We start from the raw sequence: 15933 nt of genomic DNA, 5'->3' as shown, positions 1-15933 counted from the left end.
AATCTGCATCTTTTAAGCAGACCCATTTTATAGTTCGTCTACTTGGAGAAACATCAGTAATGTTTCTTAAATTATTTCAGCTGATACATAAGTTTTTTTAACCTCAGAATGACACATCCTGACTTGCAACAGTGTTGAAACGACACACTTGAATTTTGCAAATTCAGCAGAAGTCTTGTATTTCCAGGCAGATCATGAGGTGGCAAACAGAGCTGCAGCTCTTGCAGCAGGTTGCATCAGTTTTGTCAGATCAGGTCTGTACAACCGCAAACAGCGCCCCCTCAGAGCAGCTCTCTGCATGACTACCACAAGGTGAAGCCACTGTCACATTTCAGAGTGTGTGTGTGTGTTTATGTGAACAACTGAGCTCATATTTGCCATCAGCCAAGGACATGTGACAGAGTCCCGTATCAGGGAGTGTTACTGATTAGAGATTTACAGCACAGAATCTGATGAAATGACCTCAACCTTGGCCAAAAGATAACTGCTAGTTAATATGAAACTAGTTATACAGGAGAAAGCTCATTACAGGGGAAGTACAGTTTCACCTCAGCCTATTTAGCAAAATACAAAGACACTATAATAGTGAGACAAACAAGTGTGTAGTTCAAAGCATTTTATTGCATTTTTTTTTTAGAAAAACAATACAAAATTCTGTAGCAACTGTCATAAATGTTGCTTTGAGTGAACTGCAATCATTCACATGGTACAGTAAAGTGCTTATTTTAAATCAAAATATTTTGTATTTAAAGGATGTTATTTATTTCAAATTTCTTCCCATGAACATGATGGACTTGGGGTAATTCAGACAGTGTTAAAATCAGATGTCATCTCCCAAAAAAATAGTTAATTGAGGACTGAATCAACATAGACAGAATAACCCCACACCATGCCCATGAAATGAAGTATTTATAAAACATTTTGATCAATGTTGCTGGATTGTAAATGCTTTTGCCTGTGGGCTACATTCAAATTGTGGGGAGGTTGAAGATGGACTGTCCATTTGAATGAATGACTGGATTTTAACACTTCCTACCTTCAAAATGACTTACAATATAAAAATTGCGAGTTAAGGATATCATTTTGTCCCGTTTCCCTCCCCCCAAGTAAAAGGCAGTCCAAAAAGCTACTGCCATTTGACAAAAGTAGAAATGGTCATGACCAAGAACACTCGTATTATACCATTCAGGATATTACAGAGTATGGCCAAAATCTGTGCGTTAGAGTCAACCCTATCAAAAAGTAGGGACTGACTCATATGATGCTCAAAAGGGAGAAAAAGGCAGAATACTGAACTGTATAGGTATTTTCAAAACCCCAAGATTGCCTTGATCATCAGCTTAATGCTTTGAGATTACCAATAGCAAAGTAGTTTCCCAAATGGAGAAGAAACAGCTGCATACACAAATTCAAGTAAGTCTTATTATAAGACATAAAACCCCATAACGATGCATCTGTAGAAAGGTAATTTAGAACTATTACAGTGTCCTATCATCAGCATATCGACACCAAGAGAGCCATTTCCAGAGTACCGTCGCTGCAGTGCTGGCAACAGGACATGGACAATCAGAAGTCCCCACTTCTCACTGCTAGGTGATGATCACATGTTCAACGTCATGACTTGAACCCTCTTTGGTGAGATGGTTACAGTGTTGTGAGACCTCATCACCAGTCCAATTCCTGTCAGTGTCAGAATGATCTTTAACTTAATCTGAATTAACAAAAAAAAAAGATTATTGCCAACTCTTACACATAAAAAAATAAAACTTAAAAACTCGCCTTCACTGGGCATGAACGCTCCAGATGAACTAAACAAACTCTTTCCATCTCACCTCTCACACCACATACTCTGAACTTTTAAAAACACAAAACAAGGAAAACATCCGGTGTTTCACCTGAACTGAACAGCACCTGCATGAAAACCACCATATAGAAAATAAAAGCTTATTAACAGCCATACAAAAAAGGAAAAAAAAAATCAGTGTGGCACAATGACATGGAGTTTTCAAACATGAAAAATAAAGTAAACTTAATACAGCTACACGTTTGTGGAAGACTTTTTTTTGTTTTTCTTTTTGTGGAATGTTTTTCCTTTTTTATATTTCTTTTTTGGAAAGTCTCATCTGACTCTTATTTTGTAATGTGAATTTGTAATATCATTATTTTGACAGGGGTGTCTCATAAAAAAAAAAGACAATAGTGAACCTTATGAGAAAAAAAATGGTCCAAAAAGTGTATTTGATCAACAGATGACACTCTGTCACATTGGCCAAAATGTGCTTTTCAAACCCCTGATCAGAGTTCTAACCTTTACTGACAAAATATTCAAGGTTAAATCTAATTATTGATTTGTAGAAACAAAAATTACAAAAAAATAAACAAAAACAAGTTCTGGTTGTGGCAAGGGGACATGTCAGGAGTTCTTAACAATGAAAGTAACACTGACCCAGTTTCACTTAACAAAATTAGCTTGTACCAACAGACCAGATATACTTCAGAGATAGCTCAGAAGTCTAATTTCGGGATGGCCATGCACCATAAACCAAGTGAATTAGTTTAATCCAATACTATTAGACTTGCCGGATGGTCTCATATTAACACTGAAAGGTGTGGCCACTGATAATTTGGCATATACGTATGTTCATGTCATAAACTGTATGAATTGGTGCAACAGTGATTCATGGCTGGCTGGGTACAGACAAACATTCTTTGCTCCAGGAGCAGTAAGTGCATGGCCACCAGCCTGGATGAGTGCGTGTTTTGTCTCAGACATTTACAGAGGAGGCCCAGTGTGAGGAATTTATCTTAAATGGAGACAAAAAAAATCTTTGAAGTACCCAGCCATATTAATGGACCGCACCAGGCACGGACAGCATTGGCTTACAGCCCTACCAACCCCTTTTCACTGAATCCCTTCAAGACAGGAACAGCCTTCATCTTGGCATATTGCATAAGCTTGTACGTATTTGCAGATGGGCCATTCATGCATATACATACAGGCAAAAAGAACATTCCAGATAACTTAATTCACAGTGGATCCAGTTGTAATGTGGGAGCAGCACAACAGGTTGTCCTTTGGTGTCTGAGCTTAGTTTCGAAGATAAGTGTTCTGCTTTCTTCTGAACTGAGTTTTATGAAAACAAAAAAAGAACATAACTTAGAAAATACTTCTCTCTCCCAAATCATTTACTGGCCCTCCTCCCCAACCCTGACATGCACATATGTGTGTGTGTTTGCTATATGCAGGCCCTGGGCTGATGTGCTTCAGAAGTGCTGCAAAAGGGCAGAAGGCAATTTGAGGAAGGGCTGCGAGCAGCATCTCCCTTTACAGCGAGGCAAGAAAGCCTGAATGGCAGAGGAACCAAGGCCAGCTACAGTCAGAGAGAGGGGCCAGAACTGGGGAGAAAGAGAGTCTCAGGGTAGTCTTAGATCTGGACTTGAATCTTGATGGAGGGGTCAGAGGTCAGGGTTGACAGAGTTCAGGCACAGTCTCCCACAATAACGAGAGGGGCCAAGAGCTGACGGAGCTCTGCAGCAGAGACGGGCCCTCCCTTGGGCTGGCTGCTCCGCTGCCTGCGCGTCGCCAGCTTGGAGTTGGAAGGAGGAAAGAGGCGCATGGAAGAGCCAGAGGCGGTGACAACAAACGGGACTTCCTGCTGCTGCTGGTCTTCCCTGCCATCCTGTTCAGCCAGCTGCCGGTTCACGGCCATGGCCTTGTCAGCAAAGAATGTCAGATCCCTGGCATTGCTGGTTCTAAGGGACAAGATCAGAGAAACGAAAACAGTCAAAAAATGACGTACAAATTGCAAATATTTTAAATTTAAGTGTCAGAGAGAGTGCAGTGTTTTACAGCTGTAACATTTTCTCACCTTTGATGCAGGATGGATGTTGGTAAAGTTTCAGATGCACCCTAAATAAAATGAAAAGTCAAGTTAATTATTTTGGATACTCAACACTAACTAACCCAAAACATAAAGAATGTCTGTGAAAGAGATAACTGATAATTTTTGACTTACCCCCTGCACCCAGGGGTGCTGCAGCACCTGGCTGGCACTCAGGCGGTTTTTGGCGTCCCGAACCAGAAGTTTGGATATTAGGTCTTTGGCACTTGAGGAGATGTGAGCCCAGTCTTTCTCTGGGAACTCGTATTTTCCTTCTTGGATACTCTCAAACAAAGTATTCTAGAAATGAACATAAACATGTTCACATTAGTTTACCTTGACCTCAGTGGAAAAGATTTTTAAGTTTTACTAACTTTTCTGTTCAAGATATAGAAAAAACGCAGGAATAAATTCATCTGTTTCAGTATTACCTGGCAGGTGTGGCAGGGTTCCCCTAACTCCCAGCCACAGTCACCGCCACAGCGGCCTACGAAGGGTGGGTAGCCGCTCAGCATGATATAGAGGATGACTCCAAGGCTCCACAGGTCACAGCGCTTGTCGTAAATTGTGGCTTCCTCACTGAAGGCCTCAACCACCTCAGGTGCCATGTACTCCGCTGAGCCACACTGTAAAACCAGAAAAGGAGGTTTGTTAGCCTTCGGGATAGCAAAAGGCAGAAAGCAAAAACAATAGCAGGAAAAGAGTTAAGAGAGCAACACAAGCCTCTCTTGGCTGTGGCCTACATTCCTTCGTTCAGCTGATACCTCGTGGTTGCGAGTGTTAGAGCTTGGGGCCCACTCTTGGGCTGTGCATTGGGAGGGGGCAGCCTATGTGACAGTCACATGCTTATATGTGGTGATGTGTTCATTTAAAAAGTGCCATACAGCTTTTCTTAATGTGTCGAGGACACCTAAGTTGGAACATCGTGTACAATTACATATCACGGGTAGTGGAAGGGAGGGCTAGGCTATAATGAAGCAGGTCAATGTGGGTAGGCAGCAGCAGTGACTCACTGCTTTGACCAACCAGCTGTACATAAGCCAGGCAGAACGGGATGAGGTCAAGGGTTGGCACAGCTCTGACGGTACCTTGTTATGTAGCTAAGACAGAAATTAGGCCAAACACTGAGCAGGGAAAAGAGGATTGGCTGTCCTGCAGAGCCAGAGACTGAGCTGAGCCCTTTGTGGTTATGTAACTTAAAAAACAAAGCCAAAATGCCGTTTTAATGCTTTAGGAACAGAAAAGAGGGCCAGGTCGTCGGTTCAGCGGGGCACATAGACATTTAATCGTGGCTTCATTCTATTATCTGAAACAAGAAATCTTACAGTTGTATAAATTTAAGTTGTGTTTCATGTCTAGAGTTTGGATTCTTTAACATTTTTAGTGACATCCTAAATATAACAAACTACTACTTCACAGTCAGAGGATGTGCTCTGAGAATGTGTTTATCAGTCTTTTGGCTGAACAGTGATTTTCAAAATTGTAGCAGACAGCCAAGCGCGTCACTGTTTAACACTTCGTCTCAGCCTATGCCTGCATTCTGATAAAGCCCTCTGGCCTATGTCCTTCCTTCCATCTGTGAGCGAGCATGTTTACATTGAGCAGGCATCTATTGTGTCCCAGTACCAAATCCCAGCTGTCTCCTGACTCCTCCTCCACCCTGCTGCACCCTTATGTAATGAAATTTTCTGCACAGGAATCTCATCTCAGACAAAGCTGCTTCTGTCGGAGAGAAAAACCCCAACCCCCACATTTCCAACACTAACATCATGTCTGGGGCGGCTGCCTCTACAGACAAGCCCCCAGGATTCAGGCCAAATGCAGCTGCCGCATAAATAAAAGACACAGGCACAAAAAGATATTTTTGCCAACCATGGTGCCCTGAAACTGAAAGGCAATGTAATAGCTGTACTATCTAAAAATGGCCATCAAGGCTAATCTTGTTTCAAAGCCACAAATGCACTGTCAATCAAAGACAAGGCAGGGTAAAGATAGCCAGTACAGGGCTGCCTGCAACTGCCACTGATAAGAGCTGAACTAATCATGGCTCGTTGTATAGCCACAAACCTTCCTGTGCTGCTGCAAACACCTTCTGAACTTGCATCAGTCACTTAAACTTTCCTGTGAGCTGCAGATAGTTGCTAATGAGCTGCTGCTATCACAGGATTTGTTGGTATCGCAACCTGGGGCTTTCCTGAAACCATGTGACTAGTCAGGCCATACTGACACCACTGATGACACACTCACGCCTCTGCTGTTTGTAAACTACGGGATTATCTAAAGAGGCTTACAGGAAGACCTGTCGAACAGCTGCACCTGCATCTGTGACAAGAACAAATAACTGCAGCGCTTCCTTTTTTTTGTCCTTTATTGCTGCTTCTGTATTGCCTCTACATGTTACACATCCACCAAGTTCCTAACATGTGAGCACTGACATGTGAACAGTCAGATTTATTTAATGCCAAGACAGGCAGTCACTTATACAGAGTTCTTAGTACACTAAAATTAGCTTCTTCCTAGAGAGGGCCCTCCTCTCCTCCCTGTGCTTGACTGTACCTGAGAGCACACATCCACAGTAAACTTATACATTTCCAAAAAGCCCTTAGATAAAGTTGATTAAACACATTTAGTCATATTAGTAGCATAAGCAATAAATGCAAAAGCAAACTGAATTGTGAAAAGGCAACTGTAGGAATGTGGATGGTGGTGGGGGGCTGGGTGAGTGTGCCAATAGTGAGATGAAAATCAGATAACATTGTTCCTGTGATCAAGGCAAAGAAAACAAGCCAGAGCGCATGAGCACTCTGGCTATTCGTCCCTCCCCGTTACCCTCCCCCTCCCACCGATCCAACCAATCACATCTCAGTTGCTAGGTATGGGGGAAAGACTAAAATTTCTAGAACAAGCCTTATGCACAGCCTTTGTATAATGAACATAAAGAAAGCGCAAACAAGCACAAGCCTGGTTGGGGCCACTGGGCGGAGACTAAGCAGAAAGAGAGGGTGGATGTTTTTCTCTGGTACCACAGAGAGAAAGGGGAAATGAGCAAGAGCTAAGGTGTTTTGGTTTTATTGTAACTTTATACCACAGGACATGGCCCTGTGCGAAGCGCAGTGTGTTCCTGCAGCCTTCAAGGCTATCACATTGTGTCCTGTTCTCAAGCATCAACCTTTCTGCCACTGAAATCTTTGTATTAGATTAAAGTCTTGAGGTTATATACAACCTGTGGTGGACAGTAACTAAGTACATTTACTCTAAAACTATACCTCAGTATAATTTTTGAGTATCTGTGCTTGAGTTTTGGGGTTTTTTTTTTTTTTTTTTTTGGAAATGTGTTACTTTGACTCCACTTCATTTGGAAGACATATACTGTAATTTTGACTCCACTACATTTCTATGAAGGCTCCTGTTTTTCTTTTCTAAAATGCATAAGTCCATAAACTATGATCATGGTTACAGCAGCAGATGGAGATGAAAATTCTCCACCAGATTGCCCACTGTCAAACAGGCCATTTCAAATAAACAGCTGCACCCCGAAGTACTTAACTCACATGTGATCATCGAAGTCTGTGTAGACTAAACACGAGAGGGCACATGGGCCCCATAACTATCTCCCCTTCAAATAGTCCAGGGATGGGCTCTATCCATTGGTTCTGCTAAAGGAAGATGAAGTTACCAGTTTGGAAAACCCCCCACCCACTCCTACATTCCTGCAGGCTAAACTGCTATCCTTCACCTGCTCTGGTTCATCTATTCAGCCCCCCAGACAACCAGCAGACAGAGTGTTGACATGTGGAAAGCTTGCCAGTTCAACTTTACCATTACCCTCTGAGGCTGCAAGGGTCCCACTTCTCTGGGTAGCCCTCAAAGGATTTGCTTTGTGTTGTGACGACAGTACAAGAGTTAAACAATCATAACCCTCAAACTCGGGGGGGGGCTAAATATTTGCAACTGATAAGCAACCGGACCTTGACGTTTAACTGAGGGATATCTATCAAATGTTGGTAAAACTTCAGCATGATAAGGCAAGGTAAAAGCTGCCAGATTGGGACATTCGCAAAGCCATCCATGTGATTTCAGAGAAACTGCCAAACACTGAACTAGTTTAACCTCAATGCACAACATTTTCTTTCCCCCAATCACACGCTGCCGTTCAGCTAACGCCACTGGGGATTTGGACATGATAGGACATAATTTTACAGCCTGAAAGAACCTTGTTTTTCCACAACAAGGTCACATACCATTGTAAAGGGAAATGTGACCAATACTGTGACAGCACCATCACATTCATAAAAGTGGTCTAAACTGCTTGGCTAACGAGACAACCACAACATGCAGGTGGACTTACAGGAGTGAGGAGCTCCGGGGTGGAGATGGGTGAGCTGTCGCTGTTCAGCTTGATCCCACTGCCCAGGTCAAAGTCACAAATCTTGACCGGAGAAATCTAAGAGATGCACGTTCGGAATTATTAAACTTCAACTACAGTATGATTCAGTTATAGCATTTTGTATGGAATATCAAATTGAGGGACTAGAGATTTTCACTGCCATTTATCAATAGCAGGTTTCATATAACCATTATTTTAGAGCACAATATTGCAATGGATAATCACATTAGCTGCCCTCTGAAATATGTTTACAGCAAACTCACCTTGTCTGCACTCTTACAGAGAATGTTTTCAGGTTTCAGGTCTCTATGTGCCATTCCTAGAAAAAAAAAAGGAAAGCAATTAGTCAGTCTAGTTGTTACTATGTTTTGGCCTTTGTGCCAAAGTGCAGGAAAGATGTATTTTCCTATTATTGGTGCTACTAGTATTGGTGCTCTTCATGAGTGAAAAGACTCAATTTTGTATGAGAGGCCTTACCCTTGTTATGCAGGAAATCTAGAGCGCTGGCAATGTCCTGCACGACAACACTGGCTTCCTGCTCACTGAAGTGCCGTCTCTTATGAATGTGTGCCAAGATTGACCCTAGTAGGGGCAAAAATATGAGTATTACAGGTCAATGCACAGGCAATAAGAATAGAATGAATACTTTCACCACACAGGGACAAAACAACTGGATACAGACTGAGACTGTACATGTATTAGAGGATCTGAAGATCTGATGCAGGCATCTGCAGCAGTAATTTGCTTACCTCCTCTAAGCTTTTCAAACACCAGGTAGAATTTGTCTTCCTCTTCAAAGAACTCCACCAGCTCCAGGATGTTACTGCAGGAAAGACAAAAAACACTATGAGCCATTGTAAACAGAGTGAACTAGTGAACATTTAAAGTGAATTCTGCACTATGCTGCAAAAGGACAAAGGGCGTTCAAAAGAACACAATTCAGCACATCGTCTCCATGCATTCATCTGGTGGCATTACATTAGTTTGTTGTGACACAAGTAAATTACCTGTGGCCCTGGCACTGATAGAGCATCTCAACCTCACGGAAGACACGGCTGCGGCTGTGACCCGGTCTTTTCTCAATGATCTGCAACAGAACATTAGAGTTCAGCCACATTACCTAAAAATATTCCACTGATCAAAAAAAATCTGACTTTCATTTTTTTCCATAGCAGTAGGAGGGAGAAATTCTGAAAAATGCTGTGTTTGCTAATGAAAAACAGAGCTCATCCATGAGAGTTAATGTTTTGGGTTCAGCCTGTCCCCCTCACAATGCACCACAAAACCTCAGCCGTGCCTGTGTTTACTGTAGAGCACAGATTATATACTCCCTATACAATGCCCTAGAACGCTTTCCTTTTCATACCAGACCAAACCATTTTTCCTGCTTTCCTACCATTATACCCACCCTGTGTCACAGTGGTAAAGATAGTTTAACCTACATTCAGTGCTGTTTGCAAAAGACAACAGCATGAGGTTGTAATAAGTCACGGCATCCCTATATTTAGCAGTTCATGTGTGACCCATATTTAAATCTTAAGTGGTCTTAAGTAGCTGTAAGTGTTCCTTTGAAACGTCCCATGGGCTAATCCAAAACTGTTTACGATAACAAAAAAAAAGCTTGCTAAATATAACTTTGTCCTGTCTGTAACTAAACCACCGAGGGGCCACCAGCTGCATGATGCCCTGCCAAGAGAGAGAGATAGATAGACTGCTGACACCAAAGCAAAAGGCCTGAACTTTCCAGCCCTGGTTGGTTATTGTCTGCTTGGGAGGCTGTGCATGTTTCTCTTCCTGGTAGCTGGATTACAGCTGCTATTGAAGCCCAGCGGGGCCAGAGTTGCAGTGTGTGTCTAGGATTAATAGACAGACAAGAGGCCTGTGAGCAGTCCAAAGCCTCTGCACTTTTCCAGTCTGAGTCAGCAGCACAAACAGCCCCCAATCAGCTCACTTTCTCCCGATCACTACACAAGCCTCCCACCATGATAATGACACATTAAGATAAAACAAAAATAAAAAACATTGCTGACAAATTCATTCTCAACATGATGAGTGGGTGGACAGTCAATAGACAAGTACTAGATTTATGGCCGTTTATCAAAATTAGAGATCAGAATCACAACAATTTGCTGCAAATCAAGGCCCCACCAAGTCACGATGCATGTTCAATCATCAACCCAGGGTTGTGAAATAATACCTTCAAGGAGAAGGATTTGTTGATAGGCATTCACTGCACAGCCCTCTGCTCACCCTTGGTACTCTGAGGCTTTTGTTGCAATTGCAACACAAGGAGCCCACATAGTCTGGAGGGGGAGGGGACAGACGGGACATCTGGCAGGAGCTCAGACTCCTAAATGACCTCCAATAACTGCCAACCCTCGTGCCTCCTCCCCCAGAACTGCAAAGTCCCAAGGGATATACCAAACCATCTCTGAGTAAACAACACTAACAGATAATTGTCACATGACACAGTGTGTGCTCCGATTCCTCTGAAATATTAATTGATGATGATATGGACCCTTGCTCTATGGGAAACCAGCTTTGAACTGTCCACACCTCGTTTCAAAATGAAACATTTCTAGACTGCAAATAGGAATTAATTAGCAGTTAAAAAAAGCTTGCTGTTTATGTCTAATGTCCCAATAGGATTAGTGGGTTAGGGGCCAAGAATCTACAAAAAGAAAAACAAACCTCAGGTCTACTTTTCAACACAGAATAACCTTTCACAATGTTTTGTTCTGAAAAATGAGGAAATGGGAATTATATAAAAAGGAGAAAAAAGGGAAGTCCCCCAGGAGTCAAGACATGTATTCACAAGTACACACCCCATTGGAAAAAAAAAGTAAAACTGTACTGAGCGAGAAGGAGAACAAAGCAGTGTAAACACCCTGGGTCACAACCCTCACCCAGCGCCCCTCCCTTCTCTCTATGTGGGTTTTGTTTTGGCACAGTAACCAGTACACAATGTTCTCACTACGAGCGTCCTCTGTAGGCAATAGGAGTAAAGAAAAGGGGTGGGTGTATCCCTCCCTGCTCTCTGATAGGCTGGCCATCTATAAAAACAGTGAGGGGAAGTGTCTAACAGCAGCTAGTGTTGCTCACTCAGAAAAGGGGGGGAAAAGTGCAGCAGTAGCACAACAAAGATGACAGCCTGCAGACATCCAATAGAGAAGGCTGAGCTCAGAAATAAAAATGAACACAAGTATCCTGCCTCAGGATCAGAACTTTAACAAGATTTCTAAAGAAACACCAGTGAAAAGAAGGAAACATGGACACAATGGAGCACATCTTACGCCCTAGTTTTCTTGCACGTAGCTCTTTAACTGTATACAATTGCTGAGGGTTCTTTCATGTACAAAGGTATTTCATAACTCAACTCACATCTCAAAGTTAATGATGAGCTAACACAGCACGGTCCAAGAAATGTAACATCTCTACATTGATCACTACCCATGGTACTCCACACAGACAACAAGCAAGTGTTATGTGGCAACAACGACATTCACAGACTCATGAGACAGGAGCACTGACTTGCAGAAAATCAAGACTCCATGCATTATGCAAATGTTCTCAAATATAGTACTGTCATCTAGTAAGTGTGAGAGAAAGTCTGCTTTCTTACCTTGACAGCATACTCTTTGTTGGTGATGAGGTTGATGCATGTTTGCACTCTGGCATAAGCACCCTCTCCTAGTACCTCTTCCTGCAGTCTGTAGACATCTGTAGCAGAGTGTCACGCATTAGGGAAAATACGCAGTTTTGTTGAAGGGCAGACTACCTCTGAATGCACTATACAATGTTTTATGTATTTTTTCTTCAAAAACAACAACATAATGATGCCAGAAATAAGCTTTTACCCTCAAATCGTCCAGAGAAACTGTCAGTTGCCCGGCAACGCTTTTTCTTCTTGTTTCTCTTCTTGGCATCGGGGATGTCGATAGGCTGGCTGGAAGGCATGTCTGTCAAAACAGGAGAGCCTACATTATTATGTACAAGAGAGGAAACAACTGAAACAAACTCAAAGTAAGCAATAAAAGAGAAAATTAAACTTATGGACAGTCATAATGTTGTTGCTGAAAGTAAACAATACAATTATGCCATATTTCAGAAACCAGCCTCAATGAATGAACTAAAGCATTGCTGATTACACTGACAAAACTCAAAGATAAGAAAGTTACAGTTTTCACAACACTGAGGTTAAATACTCACCGTGTCTTGGGGAGGAATCAAAATTAAATGACGAATCAATAAGATGGGATCCATTTTTAGTGAAGTCGTCAGATTCAAACGGATTTTGGCCCTGAAATGAGATAATGAAAAATGTGCTTGTAAAAGGTATGTAATCTTATCAACGAGACATTTAGCTGAGTGTATCAATTGTAAGTCATAACTGATAAGAGCCTTCCTTATCTTCCATCCTAAAGCCACACATTGAAAGTAGGCTCAAAACAGAAAAACAGCTGGTAGGTGGAAACTTTTAAACAACTAAGAATATTTGATGTACAGCCATAAGTAATTCAAAGACCTACTGCAATTCACACAGACATAAATATTGCTAAACATTGATGCAAGAGCCAAATTTCCTGCAGCAGTTCAACTTCTTAGCTGCCACCCACCAGTCACACTTTCATTAACTCAACACGCACGTGCCATCAGGCCACACAGCATATTTGTCGACCATGAGACGTGGGAGAGCGACAGATGTATTTATATATAGCAGGGTGAGGTCCTCTCGCAGGCTGACAAACGTGCTCTGCATGGCTTCCTCAAAAGCATGGTGATAGCAACTCTGCATTTATCCCATCACACTCACCTTGAAAGAGCGGTGAAATCCAGTGACTTCGGTGATCTTATTTTGAACCATTTTGCTTCGATTTGGGGTGATTTTTTGGTGGATATGCGGCGGCGGCAGTGGTGTTTTTGGGATATCAATTTGCACTTCTCCGAAACAGAAAGTCGTTTCAGAGAGAGTCGCAAGTGATCACACTGCGCTGGCTGGTCAGCTTGCTGCGGCGCTTTAAACGGGAGCCCTGTGGACAATACAAACCACACCGCAGCGTTATAATTCACATTACCAAAACACGTTCGTCAAACACCAACCTACTATAACCAAAGATTCGCCAGTTTAAATGAATGCGTCACCACATTAGCCCAACCATTGCAGATTAAGGTCGGTTTATATTCGTCACATGCTCCTGGGGCACTAAAACAATCACAGTGCAACAACAACAGCAGCAGCAGCTAACTAACGTTACAGCGCCGCCCACGTTTAGCTGCACTGTTAGGTTAGTTACAGCCAGTAAAATAAGACAAGTTAAGAGGATGCAAAACAAAGAAACTCCCTACAATACTATAGTTTGGTTAAGATGAGCAAATGTGTCGGAAAGACACGCTGTTTCCAGTTTCACCAGTGACGGTCGTATCAACAGCCGCAGGGAAGCTAACAGTCGATGAGCTAACAGCCGTTAAACACGCTCCCGAGTCATGTTGGACAAGTCGCGAGCATTGGTCTCGAGTTAACCATTGTGACAGATGTAAATTTAACGTCAGGAAAGACACGTGAACGACCGTTAAAAATGCGACGTCACTGCAGCGCTGCGAGAATAACCGTTACATTTGAAATTGCTCAAACAAAATGGCAGAACGACCACCCAAAACTACTTTCATGTACTCACCCCGTTGTTAATTTTACAGCTCCAGTGTTAGCGTCGTTGTTTGACCCACTGCTTCGAAAGCCGCAGAGGACGGTCGGGGGGGAGTCGCCAGATAGTGAGTGCGTGGAAGGTGGCGAAAAACCAACAGCGGAGGTGTTTTTATAACCTCCCCGGTGACTCCTCCTTGTCTCCTCCCTCCTAGGGACCGCAACAACAGACGGGCTGGGTCACGTGCTTTCTAGAAACGGATATGGTGGCTAGGTTCCATCTCGTGTCGCTGCAACAACTTTACCACTTCTCGAGGTTTGCAGCGTAAATAGCTGATCGGCGCGATGCAGAAATACATACAATATAAATAATAATCTACGTATTTAATTAGTTAAATATCGACTATGGTGAAAATCTGAACACGTTTCAGGAAAAGGTTGGAAACGAAATTGCTAACATACACGGAATGGTACGCAGCCAGCGAACTCTGTTTTGTTCCAGAGGCCCCATGATGAGATGTATGGAGGAACGAAACGGCCAGTACGTGGTACGTGCACATCGGCACAATCAGCACCTCAGGCTGATCTGAAGACAGAGATCTCTGTGAGGCTGGAGAGAGATGTGAATAGAGCAATATGCAGATAAACCAGATCCACTAGTTTATACTATGACGATGTTCAAATCATAATAACTTTGTGCTGTTGTGACTGGACGTCAAGCCAGTGTTATGACCATGTGCTTTTACACAAAAGAACAATTGGATAGCGTTATGTTACGTAAAATTCATAAACAATGAGCGCACGCAGACATACACCACCCATCTCTCTATTGGTATGTCTCAGAATTGGAAACATTTACATCATAAGCCTTAAACTTTATTCTCACGCCCAGTGATGAATGGAAATGGCCAGATGGGTGTTCAAAGAAACCCCCCGCCGTCTGAGTCACCCGGACTGGGGCAGAGTCATGACTTCAGCTGTTGTGGCTTTCAGTTAGGCACAAACACGCGTGCAACTCTCATGCAATCAAGAGGTAATTATCAGGTTTTGCTTTTGTTTTCCAGTGAAAGCAGCAACGGAAAAATACCTTAGAAGTAAAAGTCCTGCATTCAAGATGTTGCTTAAGTACAAGTAGGCCTAAATACTCAGGAGTATTAAAAAATTAAGTAAGTAAAGTTACCCTCAATAGTTTGGCAAAAGTAAAAGTGTCTTACTCATAGGAGCAAATTCAGAAAACCTGCATGTTACTTTTTACTTACAGTAGGTTATCTTAATTGATAATAAAACATCATATTTTGTGAGACCAGCATCTGCTTTGTTTATAAAACTATTTCAAAAGTAACTATATCCATCAAATACATGTATATTTGTATTAGCAGAGGAACTATAAAGTATCACAATATGGAAGCACCTCAAGTAGCCCACTGTATTTGATTAAATGTTGCTTTTCACAAATGGATATAAGTTGAAGTAATAGTCAATATGTGGATTTTGATTCGACTAATTTATGGATTTTAAAGTTGAGTGTGTAAGATTTAGTGGCATCCAGTGATGAGTTTGCAGAAGTGAAACTTCTACCATCTGGCACATGTGAGAACTATGGTGGGAGAGGACCCGCTCCATATGTAGATATAAAAGGCTCATGCTAAGGTGACAGAAACGCAATTGTTTTTTCAGGTAACTATAAACTAATGAAAACATAGCTAAATATTATATACTATTTCTGCCAATAGATGTCTCTTAAAAGTCTATTTGCTTTTAGGAAAGTGCTATTTTGATACTTTTAAGAGAGCTACTTAGAAAACAAAAAATGGAAATGTACTCAAATTAATTAGGTGAGCATAATAGCCAGTTGCAGCCCCCACCTTTTGTGATGTGTGACAAGGCAGACTCGGCACATTCTGGGGGCTTAATGAGGAGGCTGGTCAGACGAGGGTGGAGACGCTGTCTCACGATTGTGATAATGAAAGAAATCCAAGAACTCTGATGATGTAGAAACGTGAGCTCTCTTAACTTGTCTGCTA

The 15933-nt window shown here is 42.2% G+C and overlaps 1 protein-coding gene across 1 annotated transcript; it reads right to left on the bottom strand.

The window, feature by feature from the left end:
- Positions 1–601: 601 nt before the first annotated feature.
- On the bottom strand, positions 602–14102 carry mknk2b (MAPK interacting serine/threonine kinase 2b). Its single transcript, XM_042514986.2, has 14 exons — positions 13944–14102; positions 13082–13298; positions 12478–12568; positions 12126–12227; positions 11891–11988; positions 9276–9355; positions 9018–9091; positions 8746–8850; positions 8532–8587; positions 8230–8325; positions 4313–4507; positions 4017–4181; positions 3870–3910; positions 602–3753 (listed from the first exon to the last, which is right to left on the bottom strand). The coding sequence occupies exons 2-14, from the start codon at positions 13130–13132 to the stop codon at positions 3480–3482; spliced, it is 1428 nt and encodes a 475-aa protein (XP_042370920.1). The 5' UTR covers positions 13133–13298; positions 13944–14102; the 3' UTR covers positions 602–3479.
- Between the last annotated feature and the right edge of the window lie 1831 nt (positions 14103–15933).

Source organism: Plectropomus leopardus, chromosome 5 (assembly GCF_026936395.1).
Source record: "Plectropomus leopardus strain MGB_pleo_1.0 chromosome 5, ASM2693639v1, whole genome shotgun sequence".
NCBI lineage: Eukaryota > Metazoa > Chordata > Actinopteri > Perciformes > Serranidae > Plectropomus > Plectropomus leopardus.
The sequence above is the reverse complement of the archived record's forward strand: the minus strand, read 5'-3'. Positions and strand labels throughout refer to the sequence as shown.